The 18,259-nt window shown below is 39.6% G+C and overlaps 1 protein-coding gene across 1 annotated transcript; it reads right to left on the bottom strand.

The window, feature by feature from the left end:
• Positions 1 to 12,391: 12,391 nt before the first annotated feature.
• LOC123239326 (zinc finger protein 420-like) lies at positions 12,392 to 17,584 on the bottom strand. The gene is made up of 4 exons (XM_044666604.1): positions 17,516 to 17,584; positions 17,273 to 17,399; positions 13,219 to 14,048; positions 12,392 to 13,134 (listed from the first exon to the last, which is right to left on the bottom strand). Exons 1-4 carry the CDS (start codon positions 17,582 to 17,584, stop codon positions 12,808 to 12,810), a joined length of 1,353 nt encoding a protein of 450 aa, XP_044522539.1. The 3' UTR covers positions 12,392 to 12,807.
• Between the last annotated feature and the right edge of the window lie 675 nt (positions 17,585 to 18,259).

Genomic DNA, 18,259 nt, shown 5'->3' with positions numbered 1-18,259 from the left:
TTCTGGAAGACCAATTATTCTCAAATTGTCTCTTCTAGACCGGTTTTCTTGGTCTGTCACTCTCTCATTGAGATATTTCATGTTTCCTTCTATTTTTTCAGTCTTTTGGCTTTGTTTTATTTGTTCTTGTTGTCTTGAGAGATCATTAGTTTCTACTTGCTCAATTCTAGCCTTTAGGGATTGATTTTCGGCTATAATCTTTCGGTTTTCGGCCATAATCTTCTGGTTTTCAGCCATAATCTTCTGGTTTTCGGCCATAATCTTCTGGTATTCCTTTTCAATCTGGTCATTTCTTGTGTTCAATTTGCTTATCAGTTGATTTGGTTTCTGAGCCTCGCTTTCCAGTTGCAAGATTCTACCTTTTAAACTGTTATTTTCTTGCCAGATCTCTTCCATTTTCCTCAAAATCTCAGTTTTGAACTCTTCCATAGCTTGTGAGGAGTTTTCCTTATTTGGGGAGGGTCTGGATGGTTGTTTGTTCTCCTCCTCTGTTTGCTTGGTTGTCTGGATTTTCTCTTTGTAAAAGCTGTCGAGTGTTAAAGACTTCTTTTTTTTGTTATTATTCTTTCTCTTCTGAACTTCCTGTGACTGATTAGCCATCATTAGCCCAGCAGCTTCTCAGGTTTATCCTCGCGCTCAGTGTCTGTCAGAGGTCTATTGGCTCCTGAGGTCTGAGTTCTAGTTTTTTCCAAGGTCAAGCCCCCTGGTGGACTCCCATGCTTGATCCTCTGCAGGAGGTTCCTTTACAAGTCTCAGGGAGCTACTTCCACAGTCGTATACCCGTCTGCACTGGTTCCCCACTTAGGCTTTAGTTCCTGGCTGTGTCTGCCTCCACCCACGCCTCCGCAGTGCCTGTGCTCTGCTCAGCCTGCGCTGTGCGCCCTGCGTCCTGCTCCCGTGCGCTCAGATTTCGCGTGCCTTTTTTGGCTTAATGGGGTCCTAAGTCTTGCTGCTCTCAGGAACAGGTCCAGGAGCTGCCAATGACTCGATGGGTGCCCCAAACTTGCTCTATTTCTTTTTAGCTGGCTTCGGAGCTACAGGTGTTGTGTGTGGAGGGGGTGGGGGTGGGGCGGTTGCTCAGCCCGTGATTTAGTGAGAGCCCTTTATAGCATGGAAATGCCTCGATTCCATGTACCTTCCACGCTGTGCCCTGTTGTGGGGTTCCTCCGTTCGTCTGGACTTGTTTTTATGTCCCCTTGAGGAGTTTTGTGTGTTTCGGTCAGGAGAGGTTAAGAGCTGCTTCTTACTCTGCCGCCATCTTAACCCGGAAACCTCTCTTTTTTCTTTTTTTAAAGGTCCTTTCTGAGGCCCAGGTACCTTCAGCATTAGCTTAAGTGGGAGGTGGGGATTCAGGAGAGCAGCAGCAAGATCTCTAAAGGTGCTCTCTGGACATTGAGAAGAGTTTCAGGGCCCATTAAAGGCAAAGTCACAGTAGGGGACCCTGGTCACAACCTGTGCTCTCCACCCGAGCTTTTTGCACTGTCAGGCCACTTCTGTGAACTGGCTCCTGCAAAACCTTTCCCCAGTAAAGCCTCAGAGTCCAGGTGCCTGTCAGAGCTAGTGCCCCAGCACCCCCAGCCTGTAGGCCCACTTGTAAGCATGTGGTCAGTTGCTTCTTACCCCTGGGGGGAGGGTAAGGGAGAGAATTCTTCCCAACGTCTTAGCTAAAACTCAGACTGTACCCTCAGGGGTGGTTTTACCTATAAGGAAGTGTGTTTTATTTTGCTAGTAAACTAGGGCATGTCTGTACCCACACCATTATTTAATTCTTAGTCTTTAGGACACCCCACCCTCTAGCCCTTTGAGACCCTAACCCCTAGCCAGTACACACTAGGGTAGCACAATAAGAGGAAGTCAGGAAATTTAATAATTAAATTAAAAAATAAATAGGTGATTTCCCCCCCTACTCCCATCCCCCTATCATTCCTTCCCTTCCCCACCCACTCCACTGCAACCCAAACAACAAGCCAAACAGCAGTGATCACAGACAATTAAAGGCCTCTTCCCCCTAAGGGATGTTCCCACTTATAATAAATGTGGGAACTTAGTAAACCTTAGACATCATACATTTCTCCACCAGATATTGAGAGATTCAAAGAAAGACATTGTAGTTACAAATAAATTAATTCAGTAACATGGAAAATTTGTTCCACGCCCTGCTAAGAGAAAGAGACACTTTCTCTTGTTAGGCCAAGGGAGAGGGAGAGATTCATTGGCTATAAGAAAATCCTTAATGAGACCCAAATTTAGAGGAAGATTACTTACAATTATGTCAGGCTAAGAATGCATTACCAAATGAGAGCTTGCTTTGATAGGCCTGGTATGTGGAATAAATTTTAAAATCTCAGGCAAAAAGATGATGAAAACCCCTCTCAGTTCATGGATAGGCTTATCGAGCTGGGAGGCATATGTGTTGACCTAGATCTTTCTAGGGAAAGAGATGTTAGACAAATGAGGAGAAAATTTGTAAAAAAAACAGTTGTAAGATGGTTAAGAACTATTTTAAGACTAACTGCCCAAACTGGGTTAATATGGATCTCGAAGAATTAAATAGAGTGTGTGATATTGGAAATTTTGAGGTACCTGATCTAAATTTCCTGTGGATATTTAGGGTTCTTTCAAACTACATTTCCCAGGATTCCTCTTGCATAATCAGGTAGACAGGAAGTGTAATAACATAGAAGATATAAAAAGGAAGTGCCTGGAAGGGAAGGCACTCTTTTTCGGCTGAAGCACCATGGTGGTGAAGGTAAATAGCAGGTCTTTCAAACTAACTCTTAATATGGCACAAGGCTTCATTTTTAATGGCTATTAATAAATCTTTAAAAACCATAATATTTTAAAATCTATCCTTTTATATCCATTTTTATTCTTACAAGTGTCAGTTAGTGTTTTTGATGGACATGAAAAGAAAGATGAAGAGAACACTGACAGTGGAGAAATTAATGAAGAGAATAGATGTATTAACTGGAAAAGGTGAAAAAGCTACAGCAAATTAGGGAGTGGCCATAGCCCTTTTATAGGAATCCACAAAGTAACCACCACCATGTTATTTTTATACAAAGGTGAATCACCTAATTATGAACTGTAGGAAAGGGAATCAGGAAAATAGAAATAGAAACTTGAGGAATAATAACAATAATAGGAACTCATATAGGAATAGTAATTTGAATGTGATAAATCATAACACACCAAAACATCCAATATGGGGTTAATCCTCACTGTGCTCACTGTGGCAACCCTGCTCAGCATGGGGGACCCTCAAGGAATAGACAGGGGTCTTTATAATGGTGTGAGGGGAGGGGAAGGACTCTGGAATCAGGAGGTGAAACATTCAACTTCCCAGACCCTTATATCTTAACACCAGTTATCTCAATCCATTCCCCCCCTCAAAATAATGAACCTCATGTGACCCTGAAGGTTGGAAATATGTATTCTGATTGCCTATTAGATACTGGAGCTTCCAGATCAGTTTTGTTGAGTAAACCTGATTCTGAATGCAATTCTATTGTCTCTTTAAATATAGTAATTGTATCAGGAACACCTCTAAAGGTCTCAAAGCTTTCTCCTTGAATGGTGTTATGATTAAAAACTTAACATTGCTGTGGGCTCTGCAATGAATAACCGAAACTTGGGCTGGTAATTGGAGTGCTTCTAACAGCTCACTTATTAAAGTGCCATACACTATCTGTTTGCCATTAGATGTTATGAAGCCTTGGTTTTTCCAGAGTTCACTGGAATGATGCACTATTCCAAAAGCATACCGGGAGTCGGTGTAAATGTTAACCCTCCGATTTTTGGGTAACCTTAGAGCGTGAATCAAACCGACAAATTCTGCCCCTTGAGCACTCATAGTAGATGGGAGGGATGAGTACAAAAGGGTTTTAGAGGCTGTCACTACTGCTGCACCAGTAAATAAATCTCAGATTGCCTACTAAGTAAGATGACCCATCTGTGAAGAGTCAACTTGGGATTTTCCATGGGACTATCAGATAGACCATCCTTTGTTTTATGCACGACGTTAAGTGCATCTTCACAGATGTGTAGACTCTCTCCTTCCAGCGGTAAATCTGGAATCAGAGTTGCAGGATTTAAAATTTTGTACCAGTGAAATGTGATGTTTTCATTAGCCAACAGGATTGCTTGGTATTGTGATAACCTTTGGGAGGTGAAAGCTTGGGAGTGTAGTGTTCCTTAGAGTAGATTCCACTTGGTGTGGGGAAAATACTCTTGGCTCATCCCCTAATACCAAGGAAGATGCTTTCCTAAACATGATGGCTACAGCAGCAATAGCTCTCCAACAACTTGGCATTCCAGAGATTACTGAATCTAGCTTTGAGCTATAATAGGCAACTGGTCTAAGAGTATTCCCAAATAATTGTGTGAGAACACTAGAGACTATCCCTTTATCCTCATGAACATAAAAGAGGAAAGGTTTATTATGGTCAGGGATTCCTAGGGCAGGCGCTGATAGCACTTTGAGCTTTTCAATGGCATGAATATGCTCTTTAGTTAGCTTCGACAGTTCTGGAACTTCCTTTCTGGTTAGCTCTACCAGAGGTTTTGCGATGAGAGCATAACCTGGAATCCAGTTCCTACAGAAACTCATTACTCCTATGATTTCCCTGAGCTGCCTCTTAGTTCTAGGCAAACTCAACCTCTGTATGTCTTGTGTTCTCTTTTAGAAAATCCTCCTGGAGCCCTTTTCCAAAATGAATCCCAAATATTTCACTTTTGATCTCATGAACTGAAGCTTGGCTTGGAATTTTATGGCCCCTCTTGCCTAGCTCTTTAATCAAGTGCACGCTGTCTCTATGACAGATTTCAGCAGATGGTGACATTAGCAAGATGTCATCAACATAATGCATCATTTTGCTGTCTTAGAAAGTAATTGACTCAAGGTCTCTGCAAGACTTGGCAGAAGACTGAGGCTGAATCCCAAAAAACCTGGAGCAAACGGGTCCATAGGACGGACTTGCCCTCCTATGTAAAGGTGAACAGTGTCTGGCTGTCTCTGTGCAGGGGAACAGAGAAGTAGGCGGAGCAGAGGTCTATTATGGTAAACCAAGCAGCTTTGTTTGGTATAGCTGTTATGATTTGAGATGGACTAGGAACCACCGCATAGATTTTCTGCACATGGTTATTAATAGCTCTAAGGTCTTGTACCAAACGCCATTGAGTCTTTCCATCAGGAGATAGTTTGGCTTTCTTCATAAGCATAATAGGGCTGTTGTACTGTGAGAAGCTGTATCTTAAAATACCCTGCTGCAATACTCTATGATGGGTTTCACTCCCACGATTGCCTCTTTGCTTAATTTAAACTGAGGACTTCATGGTGGGAAACCTTCTTTCACCTCTATTCTCACTGGCTCAGCAGACAAAATTCTGCCCACCTCATTAGAATTTTTAGCCCACAGAGACTGATACACTGTGGTAAAATTGAATGTAATGGACTTCTCTGTACCAGCAGCAATGCAATGACACAGGAAAGCTCTGAGGGATTTATGGTAAAGATGCTACCCACATTCAGAGGAAGGACTACAGGAGAGGAAACATATAAGAAAAACAACTGCTTGAACGCATGGGTTGGGGTGGACATGATTGAGGGTGTGGACTGGAAACTACCACACCAATGCAACTAACAACAATTTGGAAATAGGTTTTGATCAACGACACATGAGAAAACCAGTGGAAATGTGCGTCGGCTATGGGGGGGGGGCGGGGGGTGAAGGGGAAAGTAGGAGCATGAATCATGTAACCATGTTAAAAACGAATATTAATAAATGTTAAAAAATAAAAAAAATTAAAAAAAGAATTTTTAGCCCATACATAATCAGGTATATCATCAGGAACCTGGTAGATGCTGTCACTTTGTTGGTAAGTTGGTTCCTCACTACATGGCTCTAAAAACAAAATGGGACAATGTTTCAGAGATCTCTTAGGTAGGTGGAGATAGATCTGTCCATCTGGTTGGCATTGGATGATGGCAGCTAATTTACACAAGAGATCTTGTCCAACAAGGTTTGAAGGACACGATGGCATTAATAAAAAGGTATGTTCGAGAGTTAGGGAGCCCAATTTCACCATTCTGACTTTTAGCTTTGGGACTTGTTGAGCTATCCCTGAAGCTACCCTGATATTTGCATCCTTCTGGAGCCTCACGTAGAACAGAGCACATTAGCCCAGTGTTGAGGAGGGCATCGTAACAAACCCCACCAATTTCCAAGCTCCAGTATCTAATAGGCAATGATAATACATATTTCCAACCTTCAGGGTCACATGAGGCTCATTATTTTGACGGGGGAAATGGACTGAGAAAACTGGTGTTAAGATATAAGGGTCTGGAAAGTAAAGGTTTCACCCTCTGATTCCAGAGCCCTTCCCCTCCCCTCACACAATCATAGATTCCTGTCTATTCCTTCAGGGTCCCCCACACAGAAGGGAGTTGCCACAGTGAGCACAGTGAGGACAAACCCCATATTGGTTGTTTTGGTGTGAGTTATGATTTGCCTAAATTCAAATTATTATTCCTATGAGTTCCTATTATTGTTATTATTCCTCAAGCTTCTATTTCTATTTTCCTGATTCCCCTTCCAACAATTCATAATTATGTGACCCACTTTTCCACAAAAATAACAGGATGGTGGTTGCTTCGTGGATTTCTGTAAAGGGGCTATGGCCACTCCCTGATTTGCAGTTGCTTTTTCACCTTTTCTAGTTAATGCATCTATTCGCTTCATTAATTTCTCCACTAAGTCAGTGGTCTCTTCATCTTTCTTTTCTTGTCCATCAAAAATGTAAACTGACACTACCTCTCTGTAGATGGTGCTACCCTAGTGTGTACTGGCTAGGGGTTAGTGTCTCACAGGGCTAGAGGTTGGGGTGTCTGAAGACTGGGAAGAAAATAATGGTGTGGATGCAGACATGCCCTAGTTTGCTAGCATTTGAATGGAGGGCCAGAAAAGTCTTAACTTGAGGTCAAATGCTGGTAAGAAAGGTTTGGGAGGGGAAAAAATACAAGAAAAAGCAAAGGCTTTATACTGAAGGCAAAATATAAAACATGTTTCCTTGTAGGTAAAACCACCCCTCAGGGTACAGTTTGAATTAAGCTATTGCTGAAGGTACCTGGGGCTGAGAAAGGACCTTAAAAAAAAAAAAAAAAAGACAAGACAAGACAAGACAAGAAAAAAACAGATTCCCAGAAGCAAGATAGTCACCTTAAAAGGGCTAGAAACTGCAGAGATTTTGATTACACCTGGTTTTTGGGTTAGGAAATCAAAGTTTAATTCCCCAAACCTACCTCTTTTTGGGAAAAAGTTAAAAAAGAAAAAAGAGAAAAAAGAAAAAAGAAAGATAAAGCTAAACTTGTTAACCTCTCCCAATACTTAACCCCTTCTCACCAATCCAGAGTACTTGGCTGCAAGGTAGTAGTTTGGGATTAGTCCAGATAACTGAGTCTTGTCTGTCTTGGCAGTTGTTTTTTTAGCCAATCTAACTTAGCTAGTAACAAACTTATTTAAGAATAGTTTAGGGAGGGGCAGCTGGGTAGCTCAGTGGATTGAGAGCCAGGCCTAGAGATGAGAGGTCCTAGGTTCGGATCCGGCCTCAGACACTTCCCAGCTGTGTGACCCTGGGCAAGTGTAAAAATGAAATTTGGGAGATACCATCTTTAAGTATATATATGTATTTTCTATAGACACATGGAAATTATCAAACTACATTTCCCGTGGTCCAATGGGTTTCTGGTTCCAGTTCTTTGGGCATGGGGATGCCTACGTCTCCACGCAGAGAACAGTTTAAATCTCCTGGGTTAGGGGGGAGTGGCCTCTTGGCCAGCAGACTCAGGAGGAGATGGGAGGTAACAATAATGGCGCGGGTGGCAGTTTTGAATTCTTACAAGCGCGTGGTCTAATGACTTTATCTATCAGTATGGCTTTAATTAAAATACTAATTTTTATATTTATAGCAGCCTTTATTATTTTTTACCCTTATAATTTTGGCAACCTTACGAAGTTTGGAAATCGAATTCTCAATCTTCCAGATAGCCTTTCAGAAACGATAGCCATGCCTGCTTTTTGGCCATCTGGCTCAGCTCTTTTGAGCACTTTTTTTAAAAAGGAAAATGGCTTTCCTTACCATGCTTTTGCTAAAAGCCACAGCACATTTTTGCCTCAGGCGGGACTCAGCCAGCCAGGCCAGCCCAAACCACCTTGGGAGGTCAGATCAGCCAATTCTGGCTTTTGGCTTTGAAACTAAAATGCCAGAGCCCAGCCAGTGTGCCTCTGCTGCTGATCTCCATTCCTACCGCTTCCTGACTACGAGCCTGCCAGCGTTCCAGACCTTGTGATCTCCGCCTCGCCAGAGCAGACCTCTTCTTGGATCCTGCCGCTGGTGCTGCTAATTCTGCTAGTTCCAGAACCCCAAGCCCCAACATCTTTGCCGAGATCTCGATCTCCAGAGACTGCTTCAGCTCTGCCGCTAAAGATTTTGGTAGTATATTCCCCTTTCTCCCTATTTCTACCCTTCCACATGTTTCCCTAAAGACCTAATTTAGGCAACCTCCACCCACACAAGCTCTCCACGTGGGTATTTTCTACAAAACTGACTTTAAGTTTTTTTCTAGCCCTGAGTCCATGACCCGACACCATGTGGACCTAGCATTTACCTTTAATGGGGCCACATGGCCTATTCAGACTTGCTTGTGATTAAAAACTAAACTTAGGGGAAGAAATATTCACCCCCATACCTGCTCAGAACTTTGAACTGAGAGCAAAGACTGATTATTTAAAAAAACCCTTAAACTCAGCAGAACTCAATTAGAAGAATCTTAAATTGGACAAGGGGTAGACTTTTAAACCTCGGAACTGAATGTGTTTTATTTCTGTTTTAAAAAGACAATCTTACTGTATTTTGCTAATTAGTGTTTTGTAAATTAATCTTGCTTATTTTGTTGATTTTCCTGCTGCACTGAATCATTTTAAGTTAATGAAGTTTGTGGCTGCTAGATTAATTATGTTATGATTTTATTGTAACTCCCAAATAATGAGAAAAATCTATTAGAACTGGTAAGAGGTTTTGACCAGCTTGTTACCCTAATACTCACATTATATTTCCTACACATTTTTTATGTTGTAACTTGCCTTATGTATACTGGATTTATAGAGCACATGTTCTTTTAAAATTTATTCTGTCTTGGTAATTAAAGAAACTTGAAAGTTTCCATGCTTTGAGAATTACCTTGTAATTTTACAAGAGGTTTTACTTTAAATCCTTAAGAATTGTTGTCTTAAAGGATAAGCTTTTATATATTTTATTATAAGAGAAATTATTGCCTTAAATGGGTAGAAGCATTTCCTACCCAGGATTTTTCAAAACAGAAAGCCAAGGAGCTCCTGTATATTCTTATCTGAGGATAATTTAGACCAGAAGGTTTCTTTTTTAAATATCAGATTTTGCTATGGAAGCAATAACAGAGTTTGTTGAGAAACTCTTAGCCAAGATTTAAAAGTTGTAACAAGTATATAATTTTAAACATCATTGTTTATTGTTTTAAAATGTGCTATTGGAAATAATGGTACTCTATTTGAATGTGCATTGTGAATCTCCTATTTTGTAAAACCCACTTTCTCTCACAGAGAATCTCATTTTGGGTAACATAACCCTTCTAGTTCTAAGCTATATATATATTTTTGAATTTTAAAACATTTTTTAATTAGAGCAATTGATTTTTCCCTTTTCTCATCTTGTACTGGAAGTACATATATAATCATTATTTATACTTTTTCTGATTCTACAGCAAATACCTGAGCCTATAGGACTGTGATTAAACCCCTTTCTGTCGGATTCTACGAAAAGGGAACATGAGAGCTGTTAATAGTGCTAAAGAAAGCACATGGTCAGAGACTTGACTGACTAAAATCTGCATAAATTGCAGCAGTTCTATGCCAATACTTTAGGGCTTGGAAATTGGGGTTTGAGTCCTGGAGTCCCAGTCTTTTCTAAAACTTTAGAGGACGTGGGTCCCCTCGACTTAGATTCCTAGAAAGCACCTAAGATTGGTTATTTATTTGGCTCAGTTCCCTGAAAAGCTGATGATAAGTCAGATCAGAGAGAGACATTTTCCTTAAGTCCTGGCCCTGTATGGGTAATTGCAAACTGCTGAATTCACTTTAATTAGACCTTCATTCAAAGGTCTAAGTTTATTTTCCCCAGATTTTTTGCACATTTTACATTTCATTCACAAGTTAACTTTTTCTTCTTTTTTCTTGAATTTTATTCTTTTTATTTTGCCAATTGACTTCATACAACCCCCAGGACTCAGCCACTCATCCTTAACAGACCTAAGAAAAAAAGGTGTGTTTAAAAGATTTACCTCAGGGGAATATCTGTTAAGTTTTTTTTTTTAATTCGATAATGTCAAAATATACGTATATTTAACTCTTTTAGGAGTAATTTCAGGGGGAATTGTATAAATCTTAGAAGAAAATGTATGTTTTGTAATCTATAATGTAAAGTTTAAATTCTTTTGAGAATAATTTCAGGATAAGGATCCTACCATCTCCCCAGAATCCAGACGACCAACCTGTTTGGTGAAGACACCTGAAGATGTCTGAAAATCCTTCACTGTACCATGAAGACCAAATTTTGAACTTTGGGGTACAGTTGATTGAACTATGGGGAGTTGATATTGAGTTGTATATATTGTTCTAATTGTACACTGTTATACCAATAGGGGACTGCCCCCAAATTGGTTTTTTGTCAATGCGGCTAATTTTACCCATTCGTTCATCTATTTCTTTTACCCCCCACCAAATTCCTAAATTTTAGAAGTTGTCTATTTTTACAGGTCCAGCGAAGAAAAAGGGCTAACCTTTTTTTTGCTGGCCCTCAGGGGGAATTGTAAAAATGAAATTTGGGAGATGCCAACTTTAAGTATATATATGTATTTTCTAGGGACACGTGGAAATTATCAAACTACATTTCCCGTGGTCCAATGGGTTTCTGGTTCCGGTTCTTTGGGCGTGGGGATGCCTACGTCTCCACGCAGAGAACAGTTTAAATCTCCTGGGTTAGGGGGGAGTGGTCTCTTGGCCAGCAGACTCAGGAGGAGATGGGAGGTAACAATAATGGCGCGGGCGGCAGTTTTGAATTCTTACAAGTGCATGGCCTAATGACTTTATCTATCAGCATGGCTTTAATTAAAATACTAATTTTTATATTTATAGCAGCCTTTATTATTTTTTATCCTTATACAAGTCACTTGACCCCCATTGCCTACCCTTACCAATCTTCCACCTATAGGTCAATACACAGAAGTTAAGGGTTTAAAATAAAAAAAAAAAAAAAAAAAAAAAAAAAAAAGAATAGTTTAGGGAGAGTAAAAAGTGAAGAACAGAAAATGAGAGTACTTGTCAAAACTTCATGGTCTGCCAAACTGTAATAGTTAAAATTAAATCATGAGGCTCCTAGTAGTTTTATTACCTCAAAGTAGTGACAGTAAACAGGGGGAAATGTAGGAAAGAAATGGAGAGTTGCCTAGCCTACCACTCTATGTGCCATTCTGATTCATCACCAACAGAGGTTGCCTCAGGTCTAATCTCCGTTCAGAAGAGCATGAGAGAGAGACCAGAGGCTTGGTCTCACCTTTATAAGCAATTTTCTCCAGTCACAAGCTCTCCCACATCACATCTCAGGAACCAATCATAGTTCCTTAATTTACCTGGCACAGCCCAGGGTTCCAATGCTTGTGGGATCAGTTTCCCTTCTCACCTTCTTTTCTCTGAGCATCTCAATGGTAAAGGCTTTCCAGGTCACTGATTGATTACATCAAAACAAAGGGAGGGGAATTCCCTTCTCACACCTAATTCATTAAGTTTCTCTTCAGTGAAGATTTTCTGACATAAACAACTGAGGAGTTTTATGTGAAAGCCTATTTGAACTGAAAACATCCATAAAGTTTTACTCCAATGTTGATGCTCTGATGTTTAGCAAGATTGATCCTCATTGTGAAAGCCTTTCCACAGGATTTAATTAGTTTTATCTTCAGTGTGCATTCTCTGATGTGCAGAAAAAGAGACTTTCCATGTAAAACCCATTCCATATTATTTACATTCATATGTGGAGTGGAAATTGAGGGGACCTTGAAAACTTCAAAGTACCTCCTCTTTAACCACTATTATAAAGATATTGGGAAAAGCATCACTTAGGATGCAATGTTTTATATATATAGAGAAAATATGGAGTACCATCTCGAGCCATTGACCTAAGACAAATACTCCAAAGTCACAGAAAAATATCTTATTTATAGGAAAATGATGATACAATCAAGGCTCTGTGAAGGGATTATAACATTTTTACAATGGTTGAAATCCAGAAATAAAGGACAGGAATATTAAGTTAAATAGCTTTATAATGAGTACATTCAAGCAAATATACATTTTAAAGGAATAATCAGGAAATTAGAGACAGATACAAAAAAAAAAAAAGTGGGAGGGGGGACTGGATTATCTGGGAGGGTTTTACAATGCCTACAATGAGTACCATTCCAGCCATTAGGCTTGACTATCTTGGGGGAAAGTCTTCAATACAATTAGAAGAATTTCCAAGACAAAAGTGTACTTAAGATTTGATCATAGGGTACTTCAGGGTCTAAGATCAGCCAAAACACTGGCAGGCTGTAAAACTTTTGTCTTACAGGGAAAAGGATGTGGGTAGGATAATCTTGCCTTGAAGGTTGCTAGAAGGGCAGGAACAAGCTTTACTAAAGTAGACAATAATAACTATTACCTTAAGGATGAGAATAATTTTTCACTCCATACAAAAAGGTTTCTCTCCAGTACAGATTTTCTGATGTTTAGAAAGATTATTCCTCACTGTGAAAGTCCTTCCATTCTGTTTATATTCATAAGGTTTCTTTCCAGAGTGGATTCTCTGATGTGCAGCAAGATTGCCTCTCTGTATGAAAGCTTTTCCACAGTGTTTACATTCATAAGGTTTCTCTCCAGTGTGGATTCTCTGATGTGCAATAAGATGGCCACTCTGTATGAAAGCCTTTCCACAATGTTTACATTCATAAGGTTTCTCTCCAGTGTGGATTCTCTGATGTCTAGCAAGAGGGCCCCTATGTGTGAAAGCCTTTCCACACTGTTTACATTCATAAGATTTCTCTCCAGTGTGGATTCTCTGATGTAGAGCAAGATGGCCCCTTCGTGTGAAAGCCTTTCCACAGTGTTTACACTCATAAGGTCTCTCTCCAGTGTGGATTCTCTGATGTTTAGCAAGATTGCCTCTATCTGTGAAAGTCTTCCCACAAAGTTTACAGTCATAAGGTTTCTCTCCTGTGTGGATTCTCTGATGTCTGGCAAGATGGCCCCTATCTGTGAAAGCCTTTGCACAGTGTTTACATTCATAAGGTTTCTCTCCAGTGTGGATTCTCTGATGTTTAGCAAGAGGGCCCCTCTGTGTGAAAGCCTTTCCACACTGTTTACATTCATAAGGTTTCTCTCCAGTATGGATTCTCTGATGTCTAGCAACAGAGCCCCTCTCTGTGAAAGCCTTTCCACAGTATTTACATGCATAAGGTTTCTCTCCAGTGTGGATTCTCTGATGTGCAGCAAGAGAGCCCCTTCGTGTGAAAGCCTTTCCACACTGTTTACAATCATAAGGTTTCTCTCCAGTATGGATTCTCTGATGTAGAACAAGATGGCCCTTCCATGTGAAAGCCTTTCCACACTGTTTACATTCATAAGGTTTCTCTCCAGTGTGGATTCTCTGATGTGCAGCAAGAGAGCCCCTCTGTGTGAAAGCCTTTCCACACTGTTTACATTCATAGGGTTTCTCTCCAGTATGGATTCTCTGATGTAGAACAAGATGGCCCCTCCATGGGAAAGCCTTTCCACACTGTTTACATTCATAACGTTTCTCTCCAATATGGATTCTCTGATGTAAAGCAAGAGAAGCCCAGTTTGCAAAAGCCTTTCTGCAGTATTGACATTCATAAGGTTTCTCTCCAGTGTGGATTCTCTGATGTCTGGCAAGATTGCCCCTATCTGTGAAAGCCTTTCCACACTGTTTACATTCATAAGGTTTCTCTCCAGTGTGGATTCTCTGATGTGCAGCAAGATGGCCCCTCCTAGCAAAAGCCTTTCCGCAGTGCATACATTCGTATGGTTTCTCTGCAATATGGATTCTCTCACGTGCAACAAGCTCAGAGTTCTGACTGGAAGATCTCCCACCTTTATTACTCACAGAAACCACTTTTATATTTTTAAATTTTCGATGTCTAATGAGGTCTAAACTCCAGCCCAAGCTCATTCCCCCTAGGTTACCTTCATATATGGGCATTTCCAAAGGTTTCTCAGGTGACTGAAGAAGTCCTACTTCTTCAGGAAGGCATTTGCTATCTTCACTATCCTGACAACAGTCATTTCCTGAGGTCAATTTTGTATACTGATTTAGGGCTGGATATTGGCTGAATTTCCCTGCAGTCTCATCGAATTCATAGTCACTCTTTGGATTTTTATTTACCTTCATATTAGAGTCACAGATTTCTCTCAAAATGAAATGATAGGGACCCTCATTCATGCATCTCTGGAAGGCAGATTCTTCCACAAAAAGGCTCACCTTTGTAGACATCTCCTTCACTTCAAAATTAGTCTCTGTCTCTGAAGAAAACAAATAATGACAAAAATACAGCAGGAAAGAGAATACACACACACAGAGTAATATAAGTTCCTTCCTCTGATGGCAGAATGTAAACTGATTTTTATTCTATTTCCCCAGGACAAAAGGAGTTTTCCGACGTAAACAAGCAGAATCAATTTTTGGATATATTATTTGGCCATATTTGCAAGATGGATGCTTTTACAAATACTTTTATATACAATAACAATGAAACCTCACAATGGACCTATGACATTTGCAGACCCAAGATTCTCATCATACTTTGCAACTCATATCATGAGTAAAGAATGGAAGAAGGGCCTGACCAACTTCTTGGCAGCTAGACTACAACTCAAACTCTGTGCCTGAGCATGCTTTGTCCACAATATTGAACAGGGTTTCTCCTTTGCCCTTTCTATCTTTCCTAAAAAATAGTCATATCTGTTATTCTTATAATTTTGTGAATCGCAGGTAACCTTCCAGATATTCTGTTCTCATCATTTTGAATGCACTATCACATGGTTATTGTTGATAAATTTTATATGCTAAGCTGAGAAAGAACTTCACAGTTTTTAACTCTTATGCAATAATGCTGCAAGCGGAATATGTTTTCTTCTTTATTCTACCTTTTTCTTTATTCTTTATTCTACAGATTCAGAGATATGCCATTTAGTGCTAACACTAAATACTAATCTTATTTTATGACCTACCACATATTATATCTCATACTCTATACGGAGTCCATCATTCATCTCTCAGGAAATGAACAGCATGATTCAGCATTGGTCTGCCAGCCCCCAAGTCTAGAACTTCCTTCACTACAATAGATAAAAGTCTTGGGATAAGAACCCTCATGCACCTGCTTTCACCTCACTCACCTAGACAAGAGCTTCTTGGGCCTTTTTGCTTTAGCAGCCATGGTGCTTTCTCTTGCTGAAAACAGGAGATAAAAATTTCTCTAGGAACTGGAAACCCTGAACATAAGAAAGAATGAAGGGATCAAGAGCAAAAAATAAAAAACCTAGTCCATTTAATGGAAAGGGGGCACATAAGTTAGACCTACAGAATGGTTTCTATTGTATTCACTGTTGGGATATTTGCAGGAAGGCAGAGATCATGAAACCCATTTGAAATAAAAAAATTCCTTCTTCATATACCTCTTGTAATAGAGACACATTTAGCAACCTCCATTATCAAGAAATTAAAGGCAGCTGACACTAAAGGAGTAAAATATCAGAACTTGGAGGGAGAAAAACAAATTTAATCTAGCTTCAGAGAAATGGCAAATGGGTGCTCCTGGGAAAGTTATTTAACCTCTGTTTGCCTCAGTTGCTTCAACTATAAATTGAGGACAATATGAGCATCAAATTCATAGTAATGTTCCTAAATGAATGAACTCCTTTACCCAGGAGAAGACAGAGCTGGTATTTTGAAATGTTTATTCCCTTCCTTTCCATTTCTATCACGTGGCCTGCAATTTGAGTAAACAATAAAGGAGGAATCAGGATAAACTCACTAGACTAAGCAGAATTAGGGGATGTGAGCTAAATTTTAAATTTCTTTGAAATTTTTATTTTCATATGTGAATTTTCATATAAAACCATAACTTCTCAACAAAAAAACCCAAACAACAGAAAAGTTGTATGCTTTCACTTGCATTCCAAATTGAACATTTCTATCTTTCTCTGGAGGTATTCTTTGTCGTAAATCTCCCAGAATTCTACTGGATCATTGTATTGCTGAGTATTGCCAAGTCTAACACAGTTGATCATTTAACAATGTACTGTTATTATGCACAATGTTCTCCTGGTTCTGCTTAATTCACTTGGCATCAGTTCATATAGTTCATATATGGCATCAGTTCATAGTTCATATATGGCATCATTTCTTTCTGAAATCATCACATTCATCATTTCTTACAGTACAATAGCATTCCATTACCAACATATGCCACAAGTTGTTCAGTTATTCATCAACTAATGTCCCTTCAATTTCCAATTCTTCGCTACCACCAAAAGAGCAGTTATAAATATTTTCCTATGAGTAGGTCCTTCTTCTTTTATTTTGATCTCTTTGGCATAAAGACCAAATGGTGGTATTATTGATCAAAAGGGGTGCATTGTTTTATAGCCCTTTGGGAGTCATTCTAAATTGCCCTTTAGACTTAATGGATCAGTTCACAACTCCAGCAACAATGCATTAACTGTCTCCATTTTGCCACATATCCTCCAACTTTTATCCTTTTCCTTTACTGTCATATTGGCCAATCTGTTAGGGCTGAGGTGGTAGCTCAGAGTTCTTTTAATTCACTTCTCTAATCAAGAGGGATTTAAAACTTTTTTAATATGATTAGTGAGAGCTTTGATTTTTTCATCTGAAAACTACTTATGCATAACCTTTGACCATTTGTCAATTGGAGAATGACTTGGATTCTTTTTAATTTGACTTCTTTTTTTTTTTTAAATGAAAAGAGGCAGCACAACTCAGGGCAGAGATCAGCTCTTTTACTTTTTTAACCACTGACAAGGGCTCAAAATCCTATACGTTTGGCTTGAAATGATGACATTCCTTTAATGAAAGATTCAGGGTTAACAGAGGAAATGCTTCTTACCCACGGAGAGTAGATTCTGCACATTCTCCAGCAAGACCTCCATGTACAGCTCTTTCTGAGAATGGTCCAACAGGCCCCACTCCTCCTGTGTGAGGTCCACATCCACATCCTGGAATGTTACTGACCCCTAAACCAGCAAAAGTCATGAGATTTTGAACTGAAACTTCAGAATTCATCTAGTACAATCCTCATTCACTTTCTGGAGGACACTGAAGCATAAAAGGATTTAACCAAACTCCTAACCTTGAAGAGTGCCAAGGCCAGCACTGGAGACCAGTCATTCAAAGCCCAGTGGAATACTGACAAAGGCATTTTGTATCTGAAGGGAGAATGATGTTGGAAGAGTAAAACCTGGAGAAGTGTTTTACTCTGAAATACTTTTCCCTATGGAATCAGGGAGATGGGAAGTGCTCTCTGAGTGAGGTGGGACATTCTGGGGAGGAGAAAGAGAGAAGGTGATTTGAAATTCCTCCTCATCCCAAGTGTCAGAATTGATAGGGTTAAGAACATTTTTTTGTAGAGTTTCTGAGAAGGTAGCATGTACTGTGTATTCTAGAGGGGAAATATTATCAGTAAATAATGAGGAGAAAAGAAAGAAAAAGGAATTATTTACTTAATTTCCTACGAGGCTGAAATACCTTCATCTAGACAAAAGCATCAGGAGGATTCCATAGAGTTATATGGGATCAGACTCTTGATTCTAGCTGAATGAAGAAAGAGTCACGTTTTATACTGAGAATCTGGGGAAGGAACCATTGGGTAGGATGTGCCATAGCCAAAACATCCTAGCTTTACATTATAATGAATGTCATTTGTTACTGGAATATATTCAGTCATTTTATATTTAGTTATACAGAAAGAAGAGTAAGTATATTGAAAAAAGGAAGGGGTATTCATCTTTTTAAAATATAACATTTAATTAACTGGGTTTGGGGACTGAGCTAATTCAAAGGAAAAGACACTGACAGTGCAAGGACTGGAATTCTC

The sequence above is a fragment of the Gracilinanus agilis genome, chromosome 3 (genome assembly GCF_016433145.1).
Source record: "Gracilinanus agilis isolate LMUSP501 chromosome 3, AgileGrace, whole genome shotgun sequence".
NCBI classification, from domain to species: domain Eukaryota; kingdom Metazoa; phylum Chordata; class Mammalia; order Didelphimorphia; family Didelphidae; genus Gracilinanus; species Gracilinanus agilis.
This window is presented reverse-complemented; position numbering and strand designations above follow the sequence as displayed.